The sequence below is a fragment of the Canis lupus genome, chromosome 15 (assembly GCF_003254725.2).
Source record: "Canis lupus dingo isolate Sandy chromosome 15, ASM325472v2, whole genome shotgun sequence".
Taxonomy (NCBI): domain Eukaryota; kingdom Metazoa; phylum Chordata; class Mammalia; order Carnivora; family Canidae; genus Canis; species Canis lupus.
This window is the reverse complement of record NC_064257.1, coordinates 3,333,979-3,356,126: the sequence shown is the minus strand read 5'-3', so window position 1 is coordinate 3,356,126 and position 22,148 is coordinate 3,333,979. Positions and strand designations below refer to the sequence as shown.

The 22,148-nt window shown below is 49.7% G+C and overlaps 1 protein-coding gene and 1 non-coding gene across 10 annotated transcripts; both read right to left on the bottom strand.

Annotated features, from left to right (window-relative positions):
* Positions 1-1,038: 1,038 nt before the first annotated feature.
* PABPC4 (poly(A) binding protein cytoplasmic 4) lies at positions 1,039-16,370 on the bottom strand. 9 transcript variants are annotated; one of them, XM_025419830.3, is made up of 16 exons: positions 15,126-16,369; positions 12,166-12,359; positions 11,300-11,415; positions 9,887-10,026; positions 9,438-9,532; positions 8,641-8,778; positions 7,740-7,835; positions 5,342-5,614; positions 4,916-5,003; positions 4,667-4,786; positions 4,088-4,174; positions 3,867-3,994; positions 2,835-2,928; positions 2,590-2,720; positions 2,271-2,330; positions 1,039-1,345 (listed from the first exon to the last, which is right to left on the bottom strand). In XM_025419830.3, exons 1-16 carry the CDS (start codon positions 15,316-15,318, stop codon positions 1,328-1,330), a joined length of 1,971 nt encoding a protein of 656 aa, XP_025275615.1. In that variant the 5' UTR covers positions 15,319-16,369; the 3' UTR covers positions 1,039-1,327. The 9 variants fall into 9 exon arrangements, with proteins under 9 accessions (XP_025275615.1, XP_048950280.1, XP_025275616.1 ...); XM_025419831.3 differs by having other exon boundaries at positions 1,298-1,345; positions 2,228-2,330; positions 4,931-5,003; positions 15,126-16,370; XM_025419833.3 differs by having other exon boundaries at positions 1,298-1,345; positions 2,228-2,330; positions 4,715-4,786; positions 4,931-5,003; positions 15,126-16,370.
* LOC112642683 (small nucleolar RNA SNORA55) lies at positions 7,344-7,478 on the bottom strand. The gene has a single exon (XR_003125383.1). It is a non-coding gene; the product is annotated as a small nucleolar RNA SNORA55 (small nucleolar RNA).
* Positions 16,371-22,148: the final 5,778 nt, after the last annotated feature.

The window sequence follows — 22,148 nt, the reverse complement described above, 5'->3', positions numbered from 1 at the left end:
CATAGACAAAGGGAGAAGCAGGCACCTGATGTAGGACCTGATCCCAGGAACCCGGGATCATGACCCGAGCTGAAGGAAGAGGCTCAACCACTGAACCCCCGAGGTGCCCCTGGTTTGTTTTTTGAGTAGGCTCTCTGTCCAAATATGGGGCACAAACTCACGACTCTGAGACCAAGATTTGCACATTCTACCGACGGAGCTAGCCAGATGTGCTGAGTTATGAAAGTTCTTTATACATTGGATACTAACCCTTTATTGGATGTGACAATTATCTTCTCCCATTCAGCAGGTTGTCCTAGTTTTGTTTCCTTTGCTGTGCAAATCAGACTTTTATTTAAGGGGAGACCAAACATTTTTTAAAAATGGGGAGCCTGTGAAGGAGGAAAGATTTATTCCATATTCCCAGGAAAATAACCCCCTGGGTAAGGCCCCAAGGAAGGACAGCCTGCCAAGTTTCAAGGGAGATAAAAAGTCGTGTTGTTCCTGGAGGATGGGGAAAGCAAGACTGGTTAAAACCTTGGCCAGGTGAGGGTCCTTCTGAAGACTAAAGGAAAACCACACTTAGGACTCCAGCATTGTTTGCCGTTGCCACTCCCACCTAGCCCCCAAGCCTTTGCCCACTGCCAGAAGAAACCTTAGTTACACAATCAACTGACTGCAGAAGAGGAGACCCACAAACCCTGCTAACACATCCAAGGAGGGAGGGGCTGGGTTCCGCCTATCTCACCGTACATCCTTCAGACATGTGCCAACCTCACCCTCCACTCGATTCTCCTGTGCCAGATGCCAGGTCTGCAATGATCAGACTCCTATCTCCTATAAGTTAAATGGGGGTCCATCCTAAAGGTCCTCCCACGACAGAATGCAATGGGACAGCTCCACATACCTTGCTGACCCAGAATAGTGTGTTTATAACCATCAGGAAAGGATAAGCTTTACAGAACTTCACTGGAGTCTAAATACATCCTAAAATTACTTCCAGTGAAAACTGAACTTATTAACAGAATAGAACTGGTCTGCTTGAAACAGGACAGGCAGTTTTATGGAGATTTTTTTCTTTATTGAGAAACTTAAGACTTGGGTACATCAAATAAAACCAATTTCTGGGGGAAAAAATCAAAACCCACAATAGAAAAAAAAAGTTAACACTGTCTGGGCCAAAGCAGAACCCAGAGAATATATTCTTTAAATTGAAAAATTCTAGGTGCTTCATAATTGACCTTTTGATACAAAATGACCTATTAAATTTCCAATTTGTGGTTCCTGGTGTTGAGGTCCATAGGACACGCTAGAAATCTTCAAACCTTGAGCTGAATTCCAGGAGGGGTTATTTGGCTTTTGAATCCTGAAAAGAAAAGCACCAGCATAAATAAAAACTTTAGAGATGCACTGAAATCTCTGGCTTTTAAAAGGAAGTACTGCAGAGAGCAGTGCGTATGGACATTTGGCAGGATCCCCAGCCTCTACCCACTAGATACCAGTGACCGATCTCCAGTTGACAACCAAAATTAGGTCTCTGTTGGCAAATGTCCTGTGAGGGGGCACCCCTGGCTGAGAAGCACCCACTCTGAGGCTAGCTAGGTCCCATAAAGCCCCGGGCCCTTCCTGGCCACCCTGTACTCAAAGCTACCATTCTCTTTGTTTAAATTCCAAATGAAGGGTCTGGGCCCTTACCACGTGTCCTTTTCCCTGGCTTCTGCCTGTGGTTCATCTGGTTCTCTCCTCCCTCCATCAGAAGGCACCCACCAGTCCTTGTCAGAGGTCCCAGATAAGCTTCACTCACCCCCGCCCCTGCAGACGGGGGGGCCACAGGCCCCAGGGTCAGAAGTCAACTAGAACACATCCTGTAACTGTTGTCAGGTGTGTCTGCCTGTCCCACTCCGACACCAGGGCTTGTGTGCCTTGTGTTCCCAGAGCCAAGCCATGGCTGCACAGACAGCTGACCTCACCAACCTCAAGCCAAACCAAGAAGTACATAGAAATGAGGCTGTGGGATCTGATTACGACACCACCTTGTGTATCTGTCATTACTCTAAACCAAAAAGGTCTTTCTTGAGAAAGATCTAACCAGGTGCTCCTTCTGGAGAAAACCCAGGTGATAGCCTGCCCAAAAGTTATCAGGTTATGATGGCAAAAAACATGGCTCTCTATATGCGCTGCCCCTCATCTTTTAGAAAGATAGTCACAAGTCAAAGCCACTGCAGAAAACAAAAACAGCCAAACATACGGTTTTTCCTTGTCTAAGAGGTAGCAGCAGCAACAGCGCCCACCTTCTGGGCAGCTTCTTTCTTGGCATGATGAGCCTGTAGAACCGCCACAGCTTCATCCACCTGTGAGGAATCTCCAGGTGGTTAGTGACATTGGACGAGAGGTCCTCGGCCCCTCCCAGGTGCCCGGGCCCAGCAGTGGTGTCTCCTGGTGCAGCCCGCTTGCTTTTTCTAATTTCCACCCTACAGTAGCCCTCACATCACAGGTGAGGAGACGGTCAGGAGATGGCTGATCCTCTCTCCGCCACACCCAGTGCTGAGGCCACCCCTTGTCGTCCCAGCTGGAGCAAGCAAAAGCTGCAGCATCTCGGGGCCAGCTCACCTTGGAGCGGAGAGACTCAGGGGACTCCAGCATGTGCAGCAGCTCAGAGTTGTCGATCTCCAGCAGCATGCCTGTGATTTTTCCAGCCAGGTTTGAATGCATGGTTTGGATGAGTGGGAACAAACGTTCTCCTGGGGGAAGATGTTTAATTGAAAACTGGTTGAATCCCAGTGCGGAATGGGTGCTGGTGTTCAGGTCAACACCAGGCTCTGGCCTCCTCTTCTGCAAATACGTGGGTCACTCACCCAGCATCTGCTTCTGCTCCTGGGGGGGTGCTGCAGCCAGCATGGAGGCGGTCAGGGGCTCCTGCCCCTGTACATGGACGGCAGGCTGGGGGGCCTAGGAACCAGGAGAGGCAGCAGGTTAGCAACAAGGAAAGGATACTTGATGGTCCTCCGTCCGGCCAATCTGAAAGCCTACTAATGTGACAGAGATGAAGGTGGCTGTCCTTGCTGCCAAGGAACTAACTGTAAGCTTGGGGGATGAGGGTGCTACATGGGCAAGAGTGGTACAGGCATGAACACAAAACCAAATACAATAAAAACAGCATGCTATTAGGAGAGAAAGGGAAATGAGTAAGAAAATAAACCTACAAGGCTCAGCAATCATCAAATTTGTACCCAGTGTTTTTATTCTATCAAATGCTTGAGGACTGTCAACATGCATGGCCAAGGCCAGTCACAGCCCTAAAATTACAAGTAAGGCTCTGAAAGTACAAATGACTTCACACGAGCAATGTTCTGAGGCATCTCTTACTTAGAGTGTGAAGCAGGAGCAAGCAAGCTCAGAGGCCACAAGGCAGTGTGTGGCTCCTTTAAGCAAATTACTGCTGGGCTCTGGGGCCAGTCCCCCGACCCCGACCCACGATCTCTGAAGCTGAACTTCTCATCTGTCACACGAAGCTGTTTCCTGCCTTCATGTCCCAATCTTGCCGAGCAGCTAAGGATCAACTTGGCAGTGGACGTAAGAAGCTCAACAAGCTAAGCAAGCACACACAGGTTGCTTTAAAAAAAAAAAAAAAAAAAAAAAAAAAGAGGGCAGAAACACCAGCTGTTTCTGCCGGGGCATTCCTGAGTGGACTATTACAAGAGAAGAATACTTTCCAGCCCTTTCTCTCCCAGTACAGAGAGCCCCTCAAAGGCAGTGTCATCACAGAAAACACAGCACCCTGACACGGAGCAGGCATTTATACCTGTTGGAGGAATCAAAGCAAGGCATCTTTTCAACCAAGAGCAAACACGGGAAATCCTTTTAGCATTCTTTTTGGCAGGCCTCACCTGCAAAGGCTGGATGGCGGGGTGAGGGCTGCGGACACTGGAGGCATATTTGTAAGGTGCGACAGCCCGAGGGGCAGCAGCGGCGACAGCAGCACGAGGTGCTAAGGTCTGCACGGCTGTGGGCACACCTTTGGAGAAGAACAAGCAAAATTAAAGCTCATCAGTCTGAGCAAAGGCCCGTCAATCCCATCTTTCCCCATTCCGTGTGCATCCAATACCACCTCCAGACTGGCAGCCGTCAGTCAGCCCTTGCTGGGCGGCGCCAGCCCCACCAAAGTCCATAGCCAAGCGGTCCGGGCACTCAGACCCTACAACAGACCAGCAAATGCACATCAGTGTCGGCGCAGATGTCCAACTGGCCACGTCCCACGGAAGGAGCACTTCCAAAGCATATTCACGCAACACATCGCACACAGGGCCGCTGCCGCTCCTTTCAAGGAGCAGCCAACAGAGAGCACACAACTCTTTCCGCCTCTTGGAATACAGGACATATTCTGTGAAGAACAGTTTCCTTCCATCTCCCAACCCCGCCCAAAAGAAGAGGCTGCCTCCGTAGTCATCCAGCTAACAAGCTTCTATAATTAACCTCTTTTCACGTGAGTCCAATGAGCAAAAAATCTTAAGTCACCGACACTCCTAGAACTCCCGTTGTTTCTCTGCTCAAGTGCCAACCAGAGCACACGGCTAAGATTATGGAACCAGAACTGGAACATGAGCCCAACAAACTGACCAACCCTGGGCAGAGCCTAGCCAACCTGACTCCCTCATCCCCAGGCCACACTCAAGGCCAGTTTGCTCACCGACTCTCTGAGCAGTAGTAGGGAGGCCACGAGAGGCCGGAGCATTACCAGTTGGAGCCAGATGGCGAAGAGCTGGACGAGGCCCAGACTGGCGTATAGCACTTGGCATTCCTTGGAAGCCTGGTGAAGACAAAAATTGTGCATCACCTATGAAGCATGGGGACTGGAGCCTCGGCTGCGCCTCAGAGGGGGTGGGGAGACCAGGACAGGCATACCCCGGGTGATCAAATCACGTTCCCCACCACCTACCTTGAGGTCTCCCACCTTGCTGCCAGCGTGGATTTGGCCTCATCTGTGCTAACTGGTTAGGGGTGTAGTATGGAGGTCTTCCCTGAGCCTGCAGGAAAGAGCATCCAGGCCCTTTTATTTGAAGGACCTTATGTCACAGGAGAGAAGTAGCTCATCTCATCTCACTGCCAGGCCCGAGACTAATTATTCGAGCAGAAGCTCTCTCAATCCTCAAAGGCCCCAGGGAGGGAAGGCAGGTTACTGGGGATTCTTTCATTCTAACTCACTACTGCCTGCAAGTAAGTGAGAGAGAATGAATAGATCTTCATTTTCATGGGTCCTCTGACAATCTGAACTCCCCCCCCCCCCCCCCCCCAACCACCACAGGCTACAGGAACAGCCGTCAGGGGGCAGGTTCCAAAGATCCCTGAGCACAAGCAGACCCACCTGTGGAACTGCTGGCACAAAGTAACCACCAGCTGCAGGCTGGAACTGATTTAAGATGGCATTGGCAGGGAGCGCTCTCATTCCAGCCACCCGCTGCATATACTGGTTGGTCAGATGAGCTTTTCTCTCTTCCTTCCTCTGCGCCAAGGCGACATACAGTGGCTTGGAGCCCACGATGCGTCCATTCATCTCAGTGACTGCTTTGGTCGCCTCTTCAGGAGATGAGAAGCAGACAAAGCCAAACCCTTTGCTTCTCCCATCCTCCAACATTACCTACAAAGGGACCGGCTACTTAAGGAAAAGATGTTCTATGTTAGGGGACAGCTATTAAGAGCCAAAAAACCTGGTTTCTGCCGCAATAGTTCCAAAGTCTAGGGCAAGGGTACTCCAGACCAAGTAAGTCACAACTTCTAAGGACAGGGCCTAGGCACTTTCTTTGTTAGATCCCCAGGTGATCTCAAGTTTCTAAACACTATGATATGGCTAATGGGTAAACCCGGAACCCAAAAGCTGTTTCTTGGTATCCACGAGAGATCTGAACAGTGTTCAGCTGTTTACCTATAGATCTCATCTGAACCAAGACCTTGGTGAACAAAACTTTTACCATCTCTTAGCAGAGTTAGGACATGTTTTTGAAATACCACATGTGGGTAGCAGGAGTTACAAAACCAATGACTGCCACCATTAATTCGACGGGAATTAACAGCAGAAAGAGGACCAGCTAGGAGAGACAGCTGGATTCTAGGCCCAGTTCAGCCAATTCCTGAGTTGTGTGATCTTTTTTTCAAAAAAAAATCTGAGTCCATGCGCACATGGGAGTAGGTATGGGCACGGTTATGGGGGCGGTGGGCAGAGGGAGAGGGAGAGAATCTTAAAAGCAGGCTCTACACTCCGCTCAGAGCCCACACATAAGGTTTGATCTCAAGACCCTGAAATCATGACCTGAGCCAAAATCAAGATGCTTAATCAACGGAGCCACCTAGGCGCCCATATGCTATATGATCTTAATAAACACTTGCCCTCTCTGAGCCTCAATGGCCATGGTATCCCCTAAAGCAAATTGCCACAAAGCCACAGGTTCCCACATACAGCTCGTCTTTTAGATAGTCCTTTTCCTTATCTGAAAAGGTGACTTTGTGGCTTTCCCCTGGCCTATCTCCTTGGAAACATTGGTAGCAACAGGACATTGTGCGTTTGGCCCCATTTTGTGTCTAGCTTGGTGCCTCGACAGCCTCCTGACATGGAAGGATGTGTATCAACGCAACAGCTCTCTACCAGTGAGGTGGGCCAAAGTACGTATGAAAACACAGCACCCTCATCTTGAACATGGGGCCTGGGAAACTTAAAGACACAGCTCTTTTGTTCTCTTCCTACAAATGCCAACCCGAACATTGTGCTGATAAGCAAGGAGAGCATCATTCCTCACACTGAGGAAGGCCAGTCAAGGAGGTGATAAGAGGGAAGGGGCGAGGAAACAAGGAACTCCAATAGGGTGGCCTCTGATCAACTTCCTGCTACAACTAATGCTCCTTTTGTGACATTCTCAGGTTGTGTAGGACTTAAGGTTCGGGCCAACGCATGGTCACCAAGTCTTAACCAGCCCACTCGGCCTCCATTCTCTTCCATGGCAAGACTCTGATATGTGCTATAGCTCTAGGGTACAGCAACAGTGTCTGCATCGGGCTAGGACCCCAGAATTCCACACATCATCACTTCCCAACACATCCCCCACAGACCAAGGCCATGCGGCCGATATTCCTCACGTAACCAGTGTTCTCAAGCTCAAGGACTTCAATTCCTTATCTTTAGAAGGGGACTCAGCCAAGCTCACCCTGCTGCATCAGTTGATAGGATTATCAGAGAAAACCAAGCAAATAATGCACATTGCAAAACGTGCAAGAGCCATCTTTCCACTCCCTTTCCTTGCCTTTTGTTCCCTAAGGCCAGGATGGAAGTTCCTAACCCTGGCTCCCAAGTCCTCAGAGTACCTTTGTCCACGACAAGGTGTGGCAGAGTCGTAGAGACAGGCCCCAAGACAAATGGAAAACAACCTGTCTGGATTTCCTCTGCTTGTACTGTTGCACCGTCTGTCCCCACACCAGCACAGAGCAGCAAAGAATGGGAAAGATTCAGGTGCTTAGGGGTGGGCAGGAGGGGCTGCTCAGATTCACCCCACACCTCCATGCCTGGGGGACAGCGCAGTGTTCACAGTGTTCACCTAACCGGAGCACATGCCTAGATGTGTAATGAAGGCCAGGAGGAATTTGCCAGATAAACATAGTATCTATTCTCCAAAAGGAACACAATTTAGATTCTACTCCTTCAATGAAACAAATGCCAATAAACCTCTAAAAAATGGTCATTTCTACTTTTGATCCCAGATCTCAGAATAAAATACCTTTGCACTGGTGATTGATCCAAAAGGAGAAAACTCTTTCCTTAACTTCTCATCATCAATGGTGTCATCCAAGTTCTTAATGTAGAGATTCACCCCCTGAAGCAGAAGGATCACTGTTAACGCAGGTCTGTACCGCCCAGATGCCCCAAGACACAGGTTCTTAAAATGCGGTCCCCTAGACCAGCGGCAGCCCCCTCCTCAGGTACTTCTTAGAAAAGCAGATTCTCGGGCTAAAACCCCAATCCACTGAATCAGAAATTGGTGGGGGGGGGGGGTGGGGGGGGGGTCTTGAAGCCATGTTTTCCCAAGCCCCACAGGGGATTCTGGTGCAGGCTCAGGGTTGAGACTCCTGCCGCAGACTGACAAGACCCATAGGCTTGGCCTTCTGCACAGCTGCTCTGGCCGACCACCGGCCCCCGCAGGCCTCTTGCCACCACTTCCACAAATGGCAATCATTTAAGAACACACTGAAGCTTCCGGAATGAGTCTCTAAATGAGTAAGTCCATCTTCTGCCCTTGTTCTAAAACTGCTGTTCTATCTGGTAGGCATTTCCTTTTAAACCTGAGGATCTTGGGATCCCTGGGTGGCGCAGCGGTTAGCGCCTGCCTTTGGCCCAGGGCGCGATCCTGGAGACCCGGGATCGAATCCCACGTCGGGCTCCTGGTGCATGGAGCCTGCTTCTCCCTCTGCCTGTGTCTCTGCCTCTCTCTCTCTCTCTCTCTCTCTCTCTGTGACTACCATAAATAAATAAAAATTTAAAAAAATAAAATAAAATAAAATAAACCTGAGGATCTTGGGAGAAAGGAGAGGAAGAGACAGATCCCTAGGCCCAAAGAGAAAGCCTGCCAGTGTTTGCTAGGAAAGCCCTGGACAGGAGGCTGGGCCAGGACCACCTCTCACCTGATACCGACTAATTCTCTCTTGTTTCAACTGTTCAAATTTCCGCTTTAACTCCGCCTGCCGCTCCACTTTCTTCTGTGCACGGCCTACAAAAATGACTTTCCCACTGATTTCTTTTCCATTCATCTCTTCCACAGCCTAAAGAGGAAACACAGGTCTTAAAATCCCCACGTACAGGCAGGGGCCTTGCTCTGGGGGCCTAATGTCCCACCAAATATTCAGAGAGAAGGAACTCTTTCCTACAGGGCTAAGAACTAATTTCATTCCATCTCTGAAGTCAGCTGAGCAAATCCAAACTTCCTCATGAGTAAAATGGGGTTACTACTTAAATGGGTTATTGGTCCAGAGGATACAGAAAAAAATGGTAATTTTATAAATACAGGCACGGCAGACATGAGCCGAAGCTGCTAATCTGGCTGTCACTAAGTCTCTCAGGCTCTCCTGTGGGGAGTGAGTGATGGACACCGCGAGCCCAGCATCACGCTTTGCCTAGAAGCAGCTGCTGCTACCGTCAGCACGTCAGCACTCCTGGGGCCTGAGTCCCCTCGCTATGAAGGGGAGCAAACACCCATCCTGTTCTTTCAACCTACAGTGCTGAACAGCAGAGGGGACAGGAAGGTGCCAAGTGCTTTGGGAACGTAAAGGTGGGTTACCATGCAAAATCCCTCAGGCCAGAACTACATCACTACGAATGCTTGGGCAATGCCAGCTCCATTCTACTGTGTGCCAGCCAGGCCCTGCCCACACTCGGGGGCCATTTCCTGCAAATGGTTCCCCAACCCCTGTGGTACTCTCACCTTATTGGCATCCTCGTGCTTTTCGTAACTCACAAAGCCAAAGCCTTTGGATTTCCCACTGGGATCTCTCATCACCTTGACACTTAGGGTCTTACCTATTACCAAAGGACAGAACTATTAGTAACACCATCTCTGTTACAGCTCAAGGAGAGAAAGCTTCTCTAGGAGCCCAAATGAAGCCAACTCTTGCTAAACCCAGACGGGCTCTACAAAGAGGCGCTGTGCCTGGCTTTCTACTTCTGACCAAACTACTGAGACGGTCCTGGGGCTGGCTGGGAATGAGGTAGGATGAAACCAAGTGTCTATTTCTATCTAACCTGTGATCCTGCCACACATAGTAGTTTATTTCCGGACCTAGGCGCCCTCACCTCTTAAACAACTAAGATATAGGACTTCTAGGTCTGGTGCATTGAGGAAGGGGGCACATGAGGCAGAGAAGCCCAACTTACCAAACTGGCTAAAGAGCTCTTTCAGACTCTCATCATCCACCTCTTCCCCAAAGTTTTTGATATAGACATTGGTGAACTCTTTGGCTTTGGCTCCAAGCTCAGCTTCCCGCTCTTTTCGAGACTTGAATCTGCCCACAAACCTAAAAAGAAACCATGGAGAACAGTGAACACCCAGAGGAACAAATCATGATTTCCAGGGGCTCAGAGGAATATAGGTTAAAGGCTGACAGGAGAGGTTAAAATACACGAGTCCCCATCCAACCACCGAGAGCAAGCTCAGAGATGTCCCAACTCCCCAGCAGAAAGAGAGAGGCAGGACTGTCCTACAAGGACCAGCCCCAGGACTCCTGGCTCAGACCAGGGCTACTCCTACCACATCACACTGCCTTCGTGAAGAAACCTGATGACCATGTTTTTAAAACGTTCATTTCTGTGCATCTATGTAAATGCATAGAAAATGTCTGGAAGGATACAAACCAAACTGTTAACAGTGGTTAGTGCTAGGGGGTGAGACTGCTAGAGTGAACTATGAGGTAGCCTTGGCTTTGGCACGTGACTCATCCAGGTATGGTTTATATTCAGTGGGAAAATGTATCCATACGCTGAAAATCTTCAGATCTCTTTTCAGTGGTACCTCTGGAAGACCTGACCACTGGCCACGTACACACATTATCAGTGCAATCCATCCCCTGGTCTGTTCAAGACAACAAGGTGCCCCACAAAGAACAGACATGATTTTTGCTTGTTATAGCCAAGACTTATGGTCCCTTCTCTCCCTGCATGGCTTAGCTAGGATCCACCCCGCCCCTCATTCTGCAATAACCACACCAGAGCGACAAGGTCTATTATGAACAGTGTCTTCTGCCATCAGATGAGATTTTTTTCATTATAACCAAATTAAGTATTACTGTAGAGCCAGCCTTCTAGAAGGCCACCGAGTTATAAGTTAGCCAAGTGGAGATCTGGGGACAATTTGGCATCAACCCCTAGCAAATGACCCTATAGACAGACCTGAGTCACGGTAAGGCCACGGTCATATGGCTAGTACACAGCTCCTGGTCAGTCCAGGGCCCTCTCCACTCTGCCGCTGGCCAAGACCCCTGATCAAAGAGGGCTCAGAGCTGCCATCCAGCAAGCCCCAGTTTGCCGGTGCTCACAAAACCCACGGACAGATGATGCTTTTAAGGGAGAGGCGGCAGGCAGGCCATGGCTTGGGCAGGAAGCCCACCTTGGCGAGTCAAAAGGGCTGCCACGGCTCGGGCAGGGAGACTCACCAGCCCTGGAGTGGAGAGGTAGGAGCAGGCCACACTTGGGCCGAGAGAACCAGTAGCCGCCTTGTGTGTGCCAGTTAATACCGAGGTGGGGCCACGGCTGGCTCATGCGATGGCTGTTGCTCCGGACTGGGACACTCACACTTTGCGGTCATTGAGGAGCATGCCGTTCATCTTCTCGATGGCCTTGTCAGCAGCCTCTTGGGTCTCGAAGTGGACAAAGGCATAACCCTTAGAGCCGTTCTCATCACACACCACCTGTCGAAGACAAAGCAGACCACTTTAGCACCGCAGGCATCTCCAGAGATTTAAGAACCACATGGTCATCTACTGTCTACTCAGAGTTTCCTGCGTCTAAGAGGCCCCGAAGCCCATCCACGGTCCAAAGAGAGGAGACTACTGCAGGTAAAGTTTTCCGGACACTTGAGAGCACCACCAGGCACCTAGTGATGTTCCATTTATAAGTGGCAGCCACTATTAGGCTGCTTCTATTTCCAATGTTTTATTTCATTAAAAGACATTGAGGTTTAGGAGCAAAGCCACCGTGCTGCAGAGAGAGAGACCATTTTCCAAGCCTGCAGCAGAATTGCAGTCTAGTGTGGAGTCAGACATGTAAACAACCACCACGCCAGTTGTACAAAATTCTCCACATAAACAGGTGCACGGAGAAGGAAGAGGATGAATTTATGCTTCTGAAATGACTAAGTACAGCTGCCTGGAGACCAGAGGCACTGCTCTGGTTCTCCCCCCAGAAAAGAGAAACCCTTTGATGCCCTCCAAAGGTAGGAAACAGGAAGGATATTTTAGGCAGAGGGAAGAATAAACAAAGACCCAAAAGCACCTGCTGGTCCCGCTGGGCTGTGGCACAAGATTATGAACAGGGAACTTTTAGGCTTCAGAGCCATTTCCAGCATTTCGAAAAGGACCATATCCTATCGCCCAATTCCAAGCCTTTTCCCCCTTTGCTATTTTTTGTTTGTTTGTTTTTCATGAGTCCATAATGCTTACCTTACAAGACAGAATGTTTCCAAAAGCAGAAAAAGTATCATAAAGTGCCTTGTTATCTATAGATTTGTCCAGATTCTTGATGAAGACATTTCCCACACCAGATTTTCTCAAAGAGGGATCCCTCTGAGACCACATGATACGGATTGGCTTTCCCTTAATCACATCAAAGTTCATGGTATCCAAGGCCCGCTCAGCTACAAGAGAGAAACACGTTTCAGTCAAGGATATAAAACGTCACCTCATGTAGATGATTACCACCAGCCCAGGAACAGATGACTCTAGGACTTTTCAAGGTAATCACTCTGATAAAAGGCAACGCTATTAAAATCAAAGGGCATCAGATCCCTCTAGCCTGTGTTGCCACAGGGGGTTAGATGTTCTGGGCAAGGGCTCCAGGAGCCCTCTGGGCCTGCACCCTTGGTGGGGAAGGGGGTTGGGCAAAATCGTCTGAATGGCCTTCTGGCACCAAGATCAAATCCTCACGCCGCACACTTGACTTAAACTGTATTAGTTATGAAGACTTCGGTGCTTACCACCCATCGTGACGTAGGTGGGAGATGGGACACTAGCTACTTCATAAAGTGAGCGAACTTACGTCCAGGATGGCTAAGCCACAAAGCTAAACTAGAGATTAAGAAACTAATCTAGACTTTCTGACTATTTTTCAGTAAGGTATTGCGTCTAATTACCAACTAGCTGCCATTCAGTCTACAACCCCTCTGAGAAACAAATGACAGGACAAAACCTAGGAGCAACTCACCAGGGAAAAATGTGCTATCCCTGAATTCAGTCTAGTTTCTTAGATTTCTGAGAACAGAAATGGATTCAAAAAGCCTCAAAATGATAGACACTAATGGTCACACGTGGAAACATTATTTTTATTATCAGGATGATAAGGATGAAACCACATCTTTCTGCCTAAGCACACAGTGCAGTTAGTTCCGCACGCAGTGGTTTCCAGGCCTTCTGAAGTCTTAATCTGACTTCTGTGGAAGTCTTAATATGAGTTCTCTTAATCTGAATTCAGTTCTCCATCCAGTGCCCTGGGACGCTTCCTTAGCTGCCCGACCAATCCACGTGTGTACCACTCATCACTTCAAGGACCAGAAGCTCCGACGGACCATCACCTGTCAGCAGGAATGCTTCTCTTACCAGGAGGAACAAGTTCCCAGAGCTGGGGGCCACTTTTCCTGATGTGATGACCAGCCTCCCTCCACAATGTCCTCCGTGAGGGGATGGGGTGGGGGTTCTCCTGTCCCAAGTTACCACCTCACTTAAGACAGAGGCCAAATTCCTTAATTCCACCCCTCCACAAGCTCCGCTGTCCAGTTAGCCAAGGGAGGATCTCCTTTTCACTCATTTCCAACCACCTTTCCCACCTTCTGGGGTGGGTTCGTGGGGTATGGAGTTGGTGGCAGGAGGTCAGGGAAAGCAGAGACCGTGTCAATCCAACTCGGGAAAAGTCCAGGGACAGAGTGGTCACTTGCGATGGTTGCCTGCGACCCACAGCCTGGATGGGACCCCGGTGTCTCGCTAATTAGCAGCGAAGGAGCCATTTCACTAGGGCTCCTCGTGTCTTTCCACACAGCGCTGCAGAAGGCGAGTCAGCTTAGCCTAACAAATCTGGCTGCACTTATTTATAGCAGGGAGAGGTCCTGCACAGGCATGTGCTGGCAGGCGCACTGACCAACAGCTTCTGCTACTATCACTAAGTGACAGGACTTTTGTTCAGAAAGTGTCAAAAAGGCAGGCAACAGCCAATGTACCCACTACTCCCACGCCCCCTCCCCCCCCCAGGCCATACTGGGCCACCTTGGTGCCCTCTGGCCAGACACAGCTCGCAGCATGCAGAGTTGATGGTAGCAGCGCCTTGTGTCTCTCAACAAGTCCGACTCTCTGGTCTCAGCTGCGGCCTGGGCAAGTGACATTCTCTGTGGCTCACGGACACTGAACGAAGTGTGGACAAAAATAGGGACCCAGAGATCCTTTGCCACAGAATGGCTGGTTTCTCCCCGTAATGGTCTCTACAGTTGTTCCCTTTAATCTGAAGTCACGTGCAGTCCCTGATTAGGTTTCCTCGGGCCTGGCTCGGCCGCGCCTGCAGCATACCTCTCCCTGCTTCCAGGCAGCGAGGGCCCCGGTGTGGGCTAGCAGGCCCCACTGAGCCTCCAGCCTTCGGGGGTTCCCCTTCCCTCTCTGGAGTCCCAATTTCTTTGCAGGGGATGAAGGAAAAGTGTTCTGACAGGGGTAAAGCTCTGTCCACAGGTGAGGCCGTAATCCCCAGCAGCCTGGCCCGTTCCCACATGGTGTTTCCCCCAGACTACCCCAAGGGGGTATCCCTTCTTCTCCACAGCCCGGGGCTTCGTCCAGAGGGTAAGGGGCTCCTCCACCCCAGGAGTTGGCCTGGCACATGCAGTGCCAGTGGTGCCAACACAAGTCCCCACTCAAGCAAAACGAACAGGATCCTTCCCACTGCCTCCCACTTGCCCTGAAAGACCCTTTACCAGTACAAAAGCAAAGAGGCTCAGTCTGGGGTGGAGGGAGGGGAGGGGAGGGGAGCAGCAGCTTTAGAATCCAAAAATTTTTTTACAGGAATTGTTGTTTCCATTGTTCTGCCTTTTTTGGAAGGTCTGTGGAGGGGCACCGACCGAGCGGTGCTCACTGACCAGGGTCCCGCCGAAGCAGGACCACGTACGCGATGGGGGTTGACAGGGACTTTCTCCAAATCCCATTTTCCGCTCTCCTTGAGTTCCGACCCCACCGCCACCACTGATTAGCCCAAGGTCACCCAGTTAGCAAGTGGTGGAAGAAGCAAGATTGGAACTCCCTGTCACCTGATGCCAGGATCCTCATTCTGAACCCCGGCATCCTGTGTGTGTCCCCTGCCCCCTCCGTGGGGTAGTCTCCCAGGGCTCCCTAGGATCCCACGATTCTGTGGATGGAGCATCTTATCTACTCACCGTCGGCCGGCTGCTGGAAGTTGACGTAGGCATAGCCCAGGGAGCGGCGGGTGATCATATCGCGGCAGACCCGGATGGACAGCACAGGCCCCGCAGGACTGAACTTTTCATACAGCATGGCCTCGGTGACGTCCGAGTGCAGGTCACCCACGTAGAGGGAGGCCATGGGGTAGCTGCTGGCCGCAGCGTTCATCTCCCCAGCCCCCACCACCCCGAGCCCCGCCAGGAGAACTTCTTATAGGGACCACACAGGACAAAAGGGGCTCTTCTCGGAGCCGTGGCCCGCGCCGCGGCTCACAGGTGGCAGAGGGAAGCTTAGGGACGCCGGGGCAGGCTCGGGGAGCCGCAGGACCGGAAGGAGGAGTTCAGGGACAGCTCGTTCGAGACTGCAAAACCGCAGACAAAAGGCTCTCAAAAAACAATATGGCCCTCCCTGGGAGTTTGTTAATTTGCAGGCTGTCCAAAAAAAAAAAAAAAAAAAAAGCTAATAATAGTAACGTATTAAAACGGGGACTCCGCTCCGAATTATTAAGAAAAAAAAATTTCTCCAAGAGAATTTTTGGAGAAAAATGCTCCAAGAGGGCAACCCGATGGTGCCCACGGCGGGCCTCCGGGACACGCGTTTCTCTATAAATATAGGCCTCGGGCTCCCGGCGGTTTAAGATTACAGCAGCCAGGAGAGGGAAACCGAATCTCGGGCGGCGCCGACTCGGCAAGCCCCGCGGGCCGGGCGCGCAGCCGCCTCCCACGCCGGGCCGGCGAAGGGCAGCGCGGACACGTGGTGCGCCCCGGGCCGGCGCGCGGGGGGCGAGGGCGAGGGCGAGGGCGAGGGCGGCGGGCGCGGGGCTGCCACGCGGCGCGGGGGCGGCCGGGGCGGAGGCGCGTGGGCGCGGGCGGGCGGCTCACCACCGGACCGACGGGCGCGGGCAGGCCGGAAGCGTGCGCGAGTGACTTCCCCGCGGCTGCTGAGGAGGATGCGCTTTTTCGTTCTCTCTCTCTCGCTTTTTTTTTTTTTAAGATTTTAAAGCGTTTTCGGGTTTTGGTTTTTGTTGTTTCTTTCTTTTCTTTTCCTTTTTCTTTTTTTTTTTTTTAATCTTTTCCTGTTTTTCCTTCAGGCTGCGGGGCCTGAAGGCGGCGAAGGCGGCGGCGACCCGGGGCGGAGAGAGGCGGCCGGGGGAGCCACCGCTCCATTTATACCCGCCCGCCCCGGGCGCTGCTGGTCGAAGGGCGCCTCGCGACCTGGGCGCAGTCGTGCCCGCCCACTCGGCCCCGGGGGCCCGAGGCGGGGCGGCCACGCGAGAGCGACCCGGCGCGGCCGCGCGGCGCCACAGCGACCCCTGGCGCGCGGAGGACCGCTCGGCTGGGGTCCGGAGGAGACCCCGGGGCGCCCCCGCCCCGCCCCGCCCCTCCCCGCGGACTGCGCACCGCCGCGTCCTCCGCCACCGGAGCGCGCCTTTATTTAACCCACCCGCGGGCTCCGCGCTTGGAACCCATGTGTTGCTCATTGTAAAATAAAGACGACATAAAACAGCTTCTGCAGGGAGTGGCTCAGCGTGTCAGTGGACGCTAACGCAGAAGACACTCGCGACTTTCTGGAATTCTAGGACGCGGAGTTAGAGTCCCCCCCCGCCACCCCCCGCCACCCCGAGCAAGCGGACAGCCGCATCTGCAGTAGCATCCGCGGGCGACGGCATTCAATGCTGGAAAAGCTCGAAAAGAACGAAATGCTGTCGTCTTTCTGTTTACATGGTGGTAGCGTGCCTGGAAATTCCGTTGACAGGGGAGCAAAAATATTTCTGGTGTGTGTGGGGGGGGTGGAGGTGGAGGGGATGAAGAGGTACAGACCTCCAGTGATGAAATAAGTCACCGGGATGGAAAGTACTCCCTGGGAGTTTGTAATTTGCAGGCTGTCCTGGTCTAGAAGCTCCAAATATCAAAAAGGAAAATGGTAATAATAATAACGTATTAAAACGGGGACTCCCCTCCGAATTTTATATGTATAATAAAAAATATATTTTATGTATATATTTTTTAAGATTTTATTTATTTATTCATCAAAGACACAGAGGAGAGAGAGAGGCAGGCTCCATGCAGGGAGCCTGATGTAGGACTTGAACCCAGGACTCCAGGGTCACACCCTGGGCTGAAGGTATGCACTAAACCACTGAGCCACCCAGGGATTCCCTACCCTCTGAATTATAAAGAAAGTAGTCAATATAGTCAATAATATTGTAAGAACTTTGTACAGTGACAGAGGGTAACTACACCTACTATGGTGTGAGCATTTCCTAACATATAGCGCACGTAACTGTTGAAGCACTAGGTTGTGCATCTGAAACATGTATGTCAACTATACCTCAGTAAAGATTTTAAAAATAAAAAATAAATGGAAAATAGTTTGTTTCTACAAAAAAAAAAAAAAAGGAAGAAGAAGAAGCCATCAGTGTGTAGGCTTCAACAGTTATGAAAACTTTGTTCAACTACCTAAGGATCCAACAGGTCATTTGAAAGTCATGTGGTATATGGGACAAGTCTTCATTATGTGGGCCTGTCTCTACGTGTTGCAAGATATACAGCATCCCTTCTTCCGTAAATGCCAGGAGTCACCCTCCTCATCATCGTGACACACACAAATCCAGAAATTACCAAAAGACACCCCGGACACTCCCATTGAAAATCACTGTGAGTAAAGGAATGAAGAAACACACATATTTATAGATTAGTTTTTTCAAAGAAGTAGTTAATTGGGGCTCATTCTGTACCAATGCCAGAGAGAAGTGCTAGAGGATACCACGGCAGACAAGGTGGAGAAGTCCCTCTCAGCCTCAGGCAGTGTATAGTCCAGCTGGTATGTTGCATCAAGAAACACCTTTATGGAATATTCCTTCTGTGGATAGATCCCCTCCTCGGGGAAGCCTTCCCAGACTACCCTGTGGCCTAAAGTAGCCTGCCAACACTGTTTATCGTTACCATCTTGTTTTCTTGTTTTCAAGGCTCTTATTAACAACCTAAAATCACCTTGCTCAAACGTGTGTTTACGCCTTAGGTATCTGTCTTTTCCTCCCCGTATATAAGCTTCATGAAAGCAGGGACGTAGAACAGTGCCTAACATGGCATACTCTAAATGTTCAATAAATATGTGTTAAGTAAACAAATGAATACTAGGCACCCATGAGCAAAGCCCACACAATCCCTGTCCTCACGCAGCTGTCTAGTTGGAGGTGGGGGAGCGCAGGGGGGGTTGCTAACTGTATGACCTCGAGCAAGCAAGTTCATAATTGACTTCCTTTTTTTTTTTTAAGATTTATTTATTTATTCAGAGAGAGGAAAAGAGAGGCACAGACACAGGCAGAGAGAAAAGCAGGCTCCATGCAGGGAGCCCAAACGTGGGACTTGATCCCAGGTCTCCAGGATCACACCCCGGGCTGCAGGCGGCGCTAAACCGCTGCGCCACCGGACCTGCCCTCATATCTGACTTCCAATCTGTAAGCAAACTAATAAAGGTACTCACTTAGTAGGAGTTTTGTAAGAATAAGCTAATTCACATAACACACGTGAGTCACTGCTGTAAACGTTAATTGCGATTATTCTCAAGCTACACTGAGAAGAGAAGGGAGTTACCCCACAGGAAGGCAGGGAGAACAGCATGTGTAAAGTCCCTGAGGGGGAGTGGGCCAGAGCTGAGCCTGCAGGACTGGGCACAGTGGGTGGTGGAAAAGACCTCCTGCGCTTGGAGACTTGAAACACTTTGGACTTTATCCTGAGATCAAAGGGTAGGACTGAAGGATTTTAACAGAGAAGTGCCTTGGCTTAAATTACTCTTTTTAAAAAGATTATATTTATTTATTGGAGAGAGTGTGAGCTGGGGGTGGGGGACAGGGGCAGAGGGAGAGGGTGAAGCAGGCTCTCTGCTGAGTAGGGAGCCCGACTTGGGGCTTGATCCCAGGACCCTAGGACCATGCCCTGAGCTGAAGGCAGTCTCTCAACTCACTGAGCCACCCAATTTGGGTGCCCCCCAAATTGCATTTTTAAAAACACCTCTCTGGCCACACAAAGGAAAAGGATTAGAGGGTGGGGACAGGGAGACCTGGAAGTGATCGCCACTGAGGTAGTGGCTGTGGAGATGGAGGAACTGACATGATTTATAAAAAAAAAATTAGTGTGATTTGTGATTAATTAGTTATGGGAAGCGAAAGGACAGGCATCGCAGATGGTTGGCAAGGCTCTGGGAAATCAAAAAAATTAGGATTCCCTACATCTAAACACAGGGCTATCACTTAATTCGTCGTAGGGGGAGAGATATACAAAGTCACTGGAAAAAGCCACCTGGACTCCAGGCCTGCAAAATTCAAACAGAACTTGATCTGAGTTAAAAGCAGGCTGGGAAGAGGCTGCACAAATTACCAGGCCAGTCAACCTGCTGAATGGGAGAAGATATTTGCAACTAATATATCTGATAAGGGGTTAATATCCAAAATATCCAAAGACTTAGACCACTCAACACCAAAAACAAAACAAAACAAAACAAAAAAACCAAATGATCTGATTAAAAAGGGACAGAAGACTTATACAGACATTTTTCAAAAAAAAGACCTCCAGATGGCCAACAGACACATGGAAAGGTGCCCAACATCACTCATCATCAGGGAAATGCAAGTTAAAACTGCAATGAGATGTTGCCTCACACCTGTTAGAGTGGTTAGAATCAAAAAGACAAGAAATAACAAGTGTTGGTGAGGGTTTGAAGAAAAAGGAACCTCAATGCACTGGTGGTGGGAATGAATGTACATTGGTGTGCAGCCCCTGTGGAAAACAGTATGGTTCCTCAAAAAATTAAAAATAAGTTCAGTAAAAAAAAAAAAAAATTAAAAATAGGAAAACCAAATGATCCAGTAATTCCCCTACTGTGAATTTACCCAAAGAAAATGAAAATACTAATTCAAAAAGACATATGCACCCCTATGTTTATCATAGCATTATTTACCATAGCCAAAATGTGGAAGCAACCCAGGTGTCCCTTGACAGATGAAGAGATAAAGAAGATGTGTCTATATATACATATATTTATAAAATGGACTATATATATATATATATATATATATATATATATATATATAATGGACTATTCTCAGCCAGAAAAAAGAACGAGATCTTGCCATTTAGGATAACATGGATGGACCAAGAGGGTATTATACTAAGTGAAGTAAGTCGGACAGAGAAAGACAAATATCACATGAATTCACTTATATGTGGAATCTAAAAAACAGAACAAACAAATAAATAAACAAAAAGTAGAAACAGACCCATAAATACAGAGAACAAACTGACAGTTGCCAGAGGGGAGGGAGGTGGGCGGTTGGGCAAAGTGGGTGAAAGGGAGTGGGAGACCCGGGCTTCCAGCTCTGGAATGAACGAGTCACAGGGTACAGCACAGGGAATATAGTCAATGGTGTTATGACAGCATTCTGGTAGATGGTACCAGATGGTAGTGATGCTTGTGGTGAGCGTAGCACGAGGTGCAGACTTGTTGTATCACTGTGTTGTCCACCTGAATCTAATGTCACATCGTGTATCAACTATACTTCAACTCAAAATAAAACAAACCAACAAAAACTTACTAGGCCAGTGATCTAGAAGGAAGCCAGAGCATATGACTTCAAATCTGCCTTCGCTGAAGTGGGAAGGAATGCAGCTGTTCCCTCCCCCCCACACACACCCCCACTGGGGCAGGCGCTACTCTTTACTTGGTCTGTACACTGGATAGATGGTATAATGGGTCAAGAGAAAGAGTGTGTCTGGGGTTGGGAAGAGGAAGGAGGACAAACGTCAAAGCACAGAGATGGACACAGGTGTAGGTCTCTGCGGCTGAGGATTTTGCAGTATAGCTGAAATATAAAAGCTTTGCCTTCCTGATTTATTCATTTGTCATTCAACAAACTTTATGAGGCATTCCTCAGAGCCAGGCTCTCTCTGCTCTGGGTCGTGCTGGGGACAGAACTAGGAAGGAAACATTCACAAACCAACCTGTCCTTCTTGGGGACAGAGATAAAGAACAAGTAAGTGTGTGCATGCGTGTGTGTGTGTGTGTGTGTGTGTGTGTGTGTTAAACTTGTGAAAAAGTGCTTTGAATCTAGAGACTTTTTGAAGGTAAGAACAGGGAAACCCAGCCCCATCCTCTCAGCAGGAGGCCGACTCTACCTACAAAAGCTCCCTTCCCTATAAGCAACAATGGTTCTGCCCCTCAGGAAGGAAGAACTTTCCTTGTGCACAGACAGGGTCTTTGAGATCTTAGAGGTTTGGTTCAGACACCAAGACAAGCCGCGACCTCTGGACAGCGGTTGTCACACCTCTCGGCCTCCCCATCTGTGTGATGGGATCCGTAAGCCCTTTAATGAGGAAGGGCCTAGTATCTGACCACCGCAGAAAAGATAGTTTTCCTTTCCCGTCCTCCCCACATTGAGAGCTGGGAATCGGCATGACCCCTTGCTGGCCTTTCTGGTTAGCCAGAAAAAGGCCAAGAAGAAACCACCATTGACTGACTGAGCACTGACTATGTGTAAGGCATCATCTTCAACCCTCAAACCAGGACGAAAAGGGTGTGGCATGGCCAAAGACCAGGGTGTAAAAAGCTGGAACTGACCTAAAAAAAGCCATCATCTGTGGAGGTCAAGGGTATAAATGCGGAGATTCATAACTGCTGTCTTCCTGTTCAGGGCCCCAGGTTGGATGCCCACAAAGATGGACAAGATGTTATCCTTCTTTTCCTGGAAATGGTCACAATCCTGTGGGCACAAACCGACTTCCGGATCAATTATTACAACCCCATGCCTCTGGAGTTATGTGCCACCAACAGGAGCCCCAGGCACTAAGCAAGTGATTATCTATACCGAGGCTGAAGGTCAAGGAAGGCTCCTTGGAGGAGGTGGAAATGGAGCTGGGCCTTTCAAGGAAAATAGTATTTTGGAAGGCAAAAACGGAATGGAAGCAAGGAGAACATTCTACACACACTTCAGAGATGTTCAG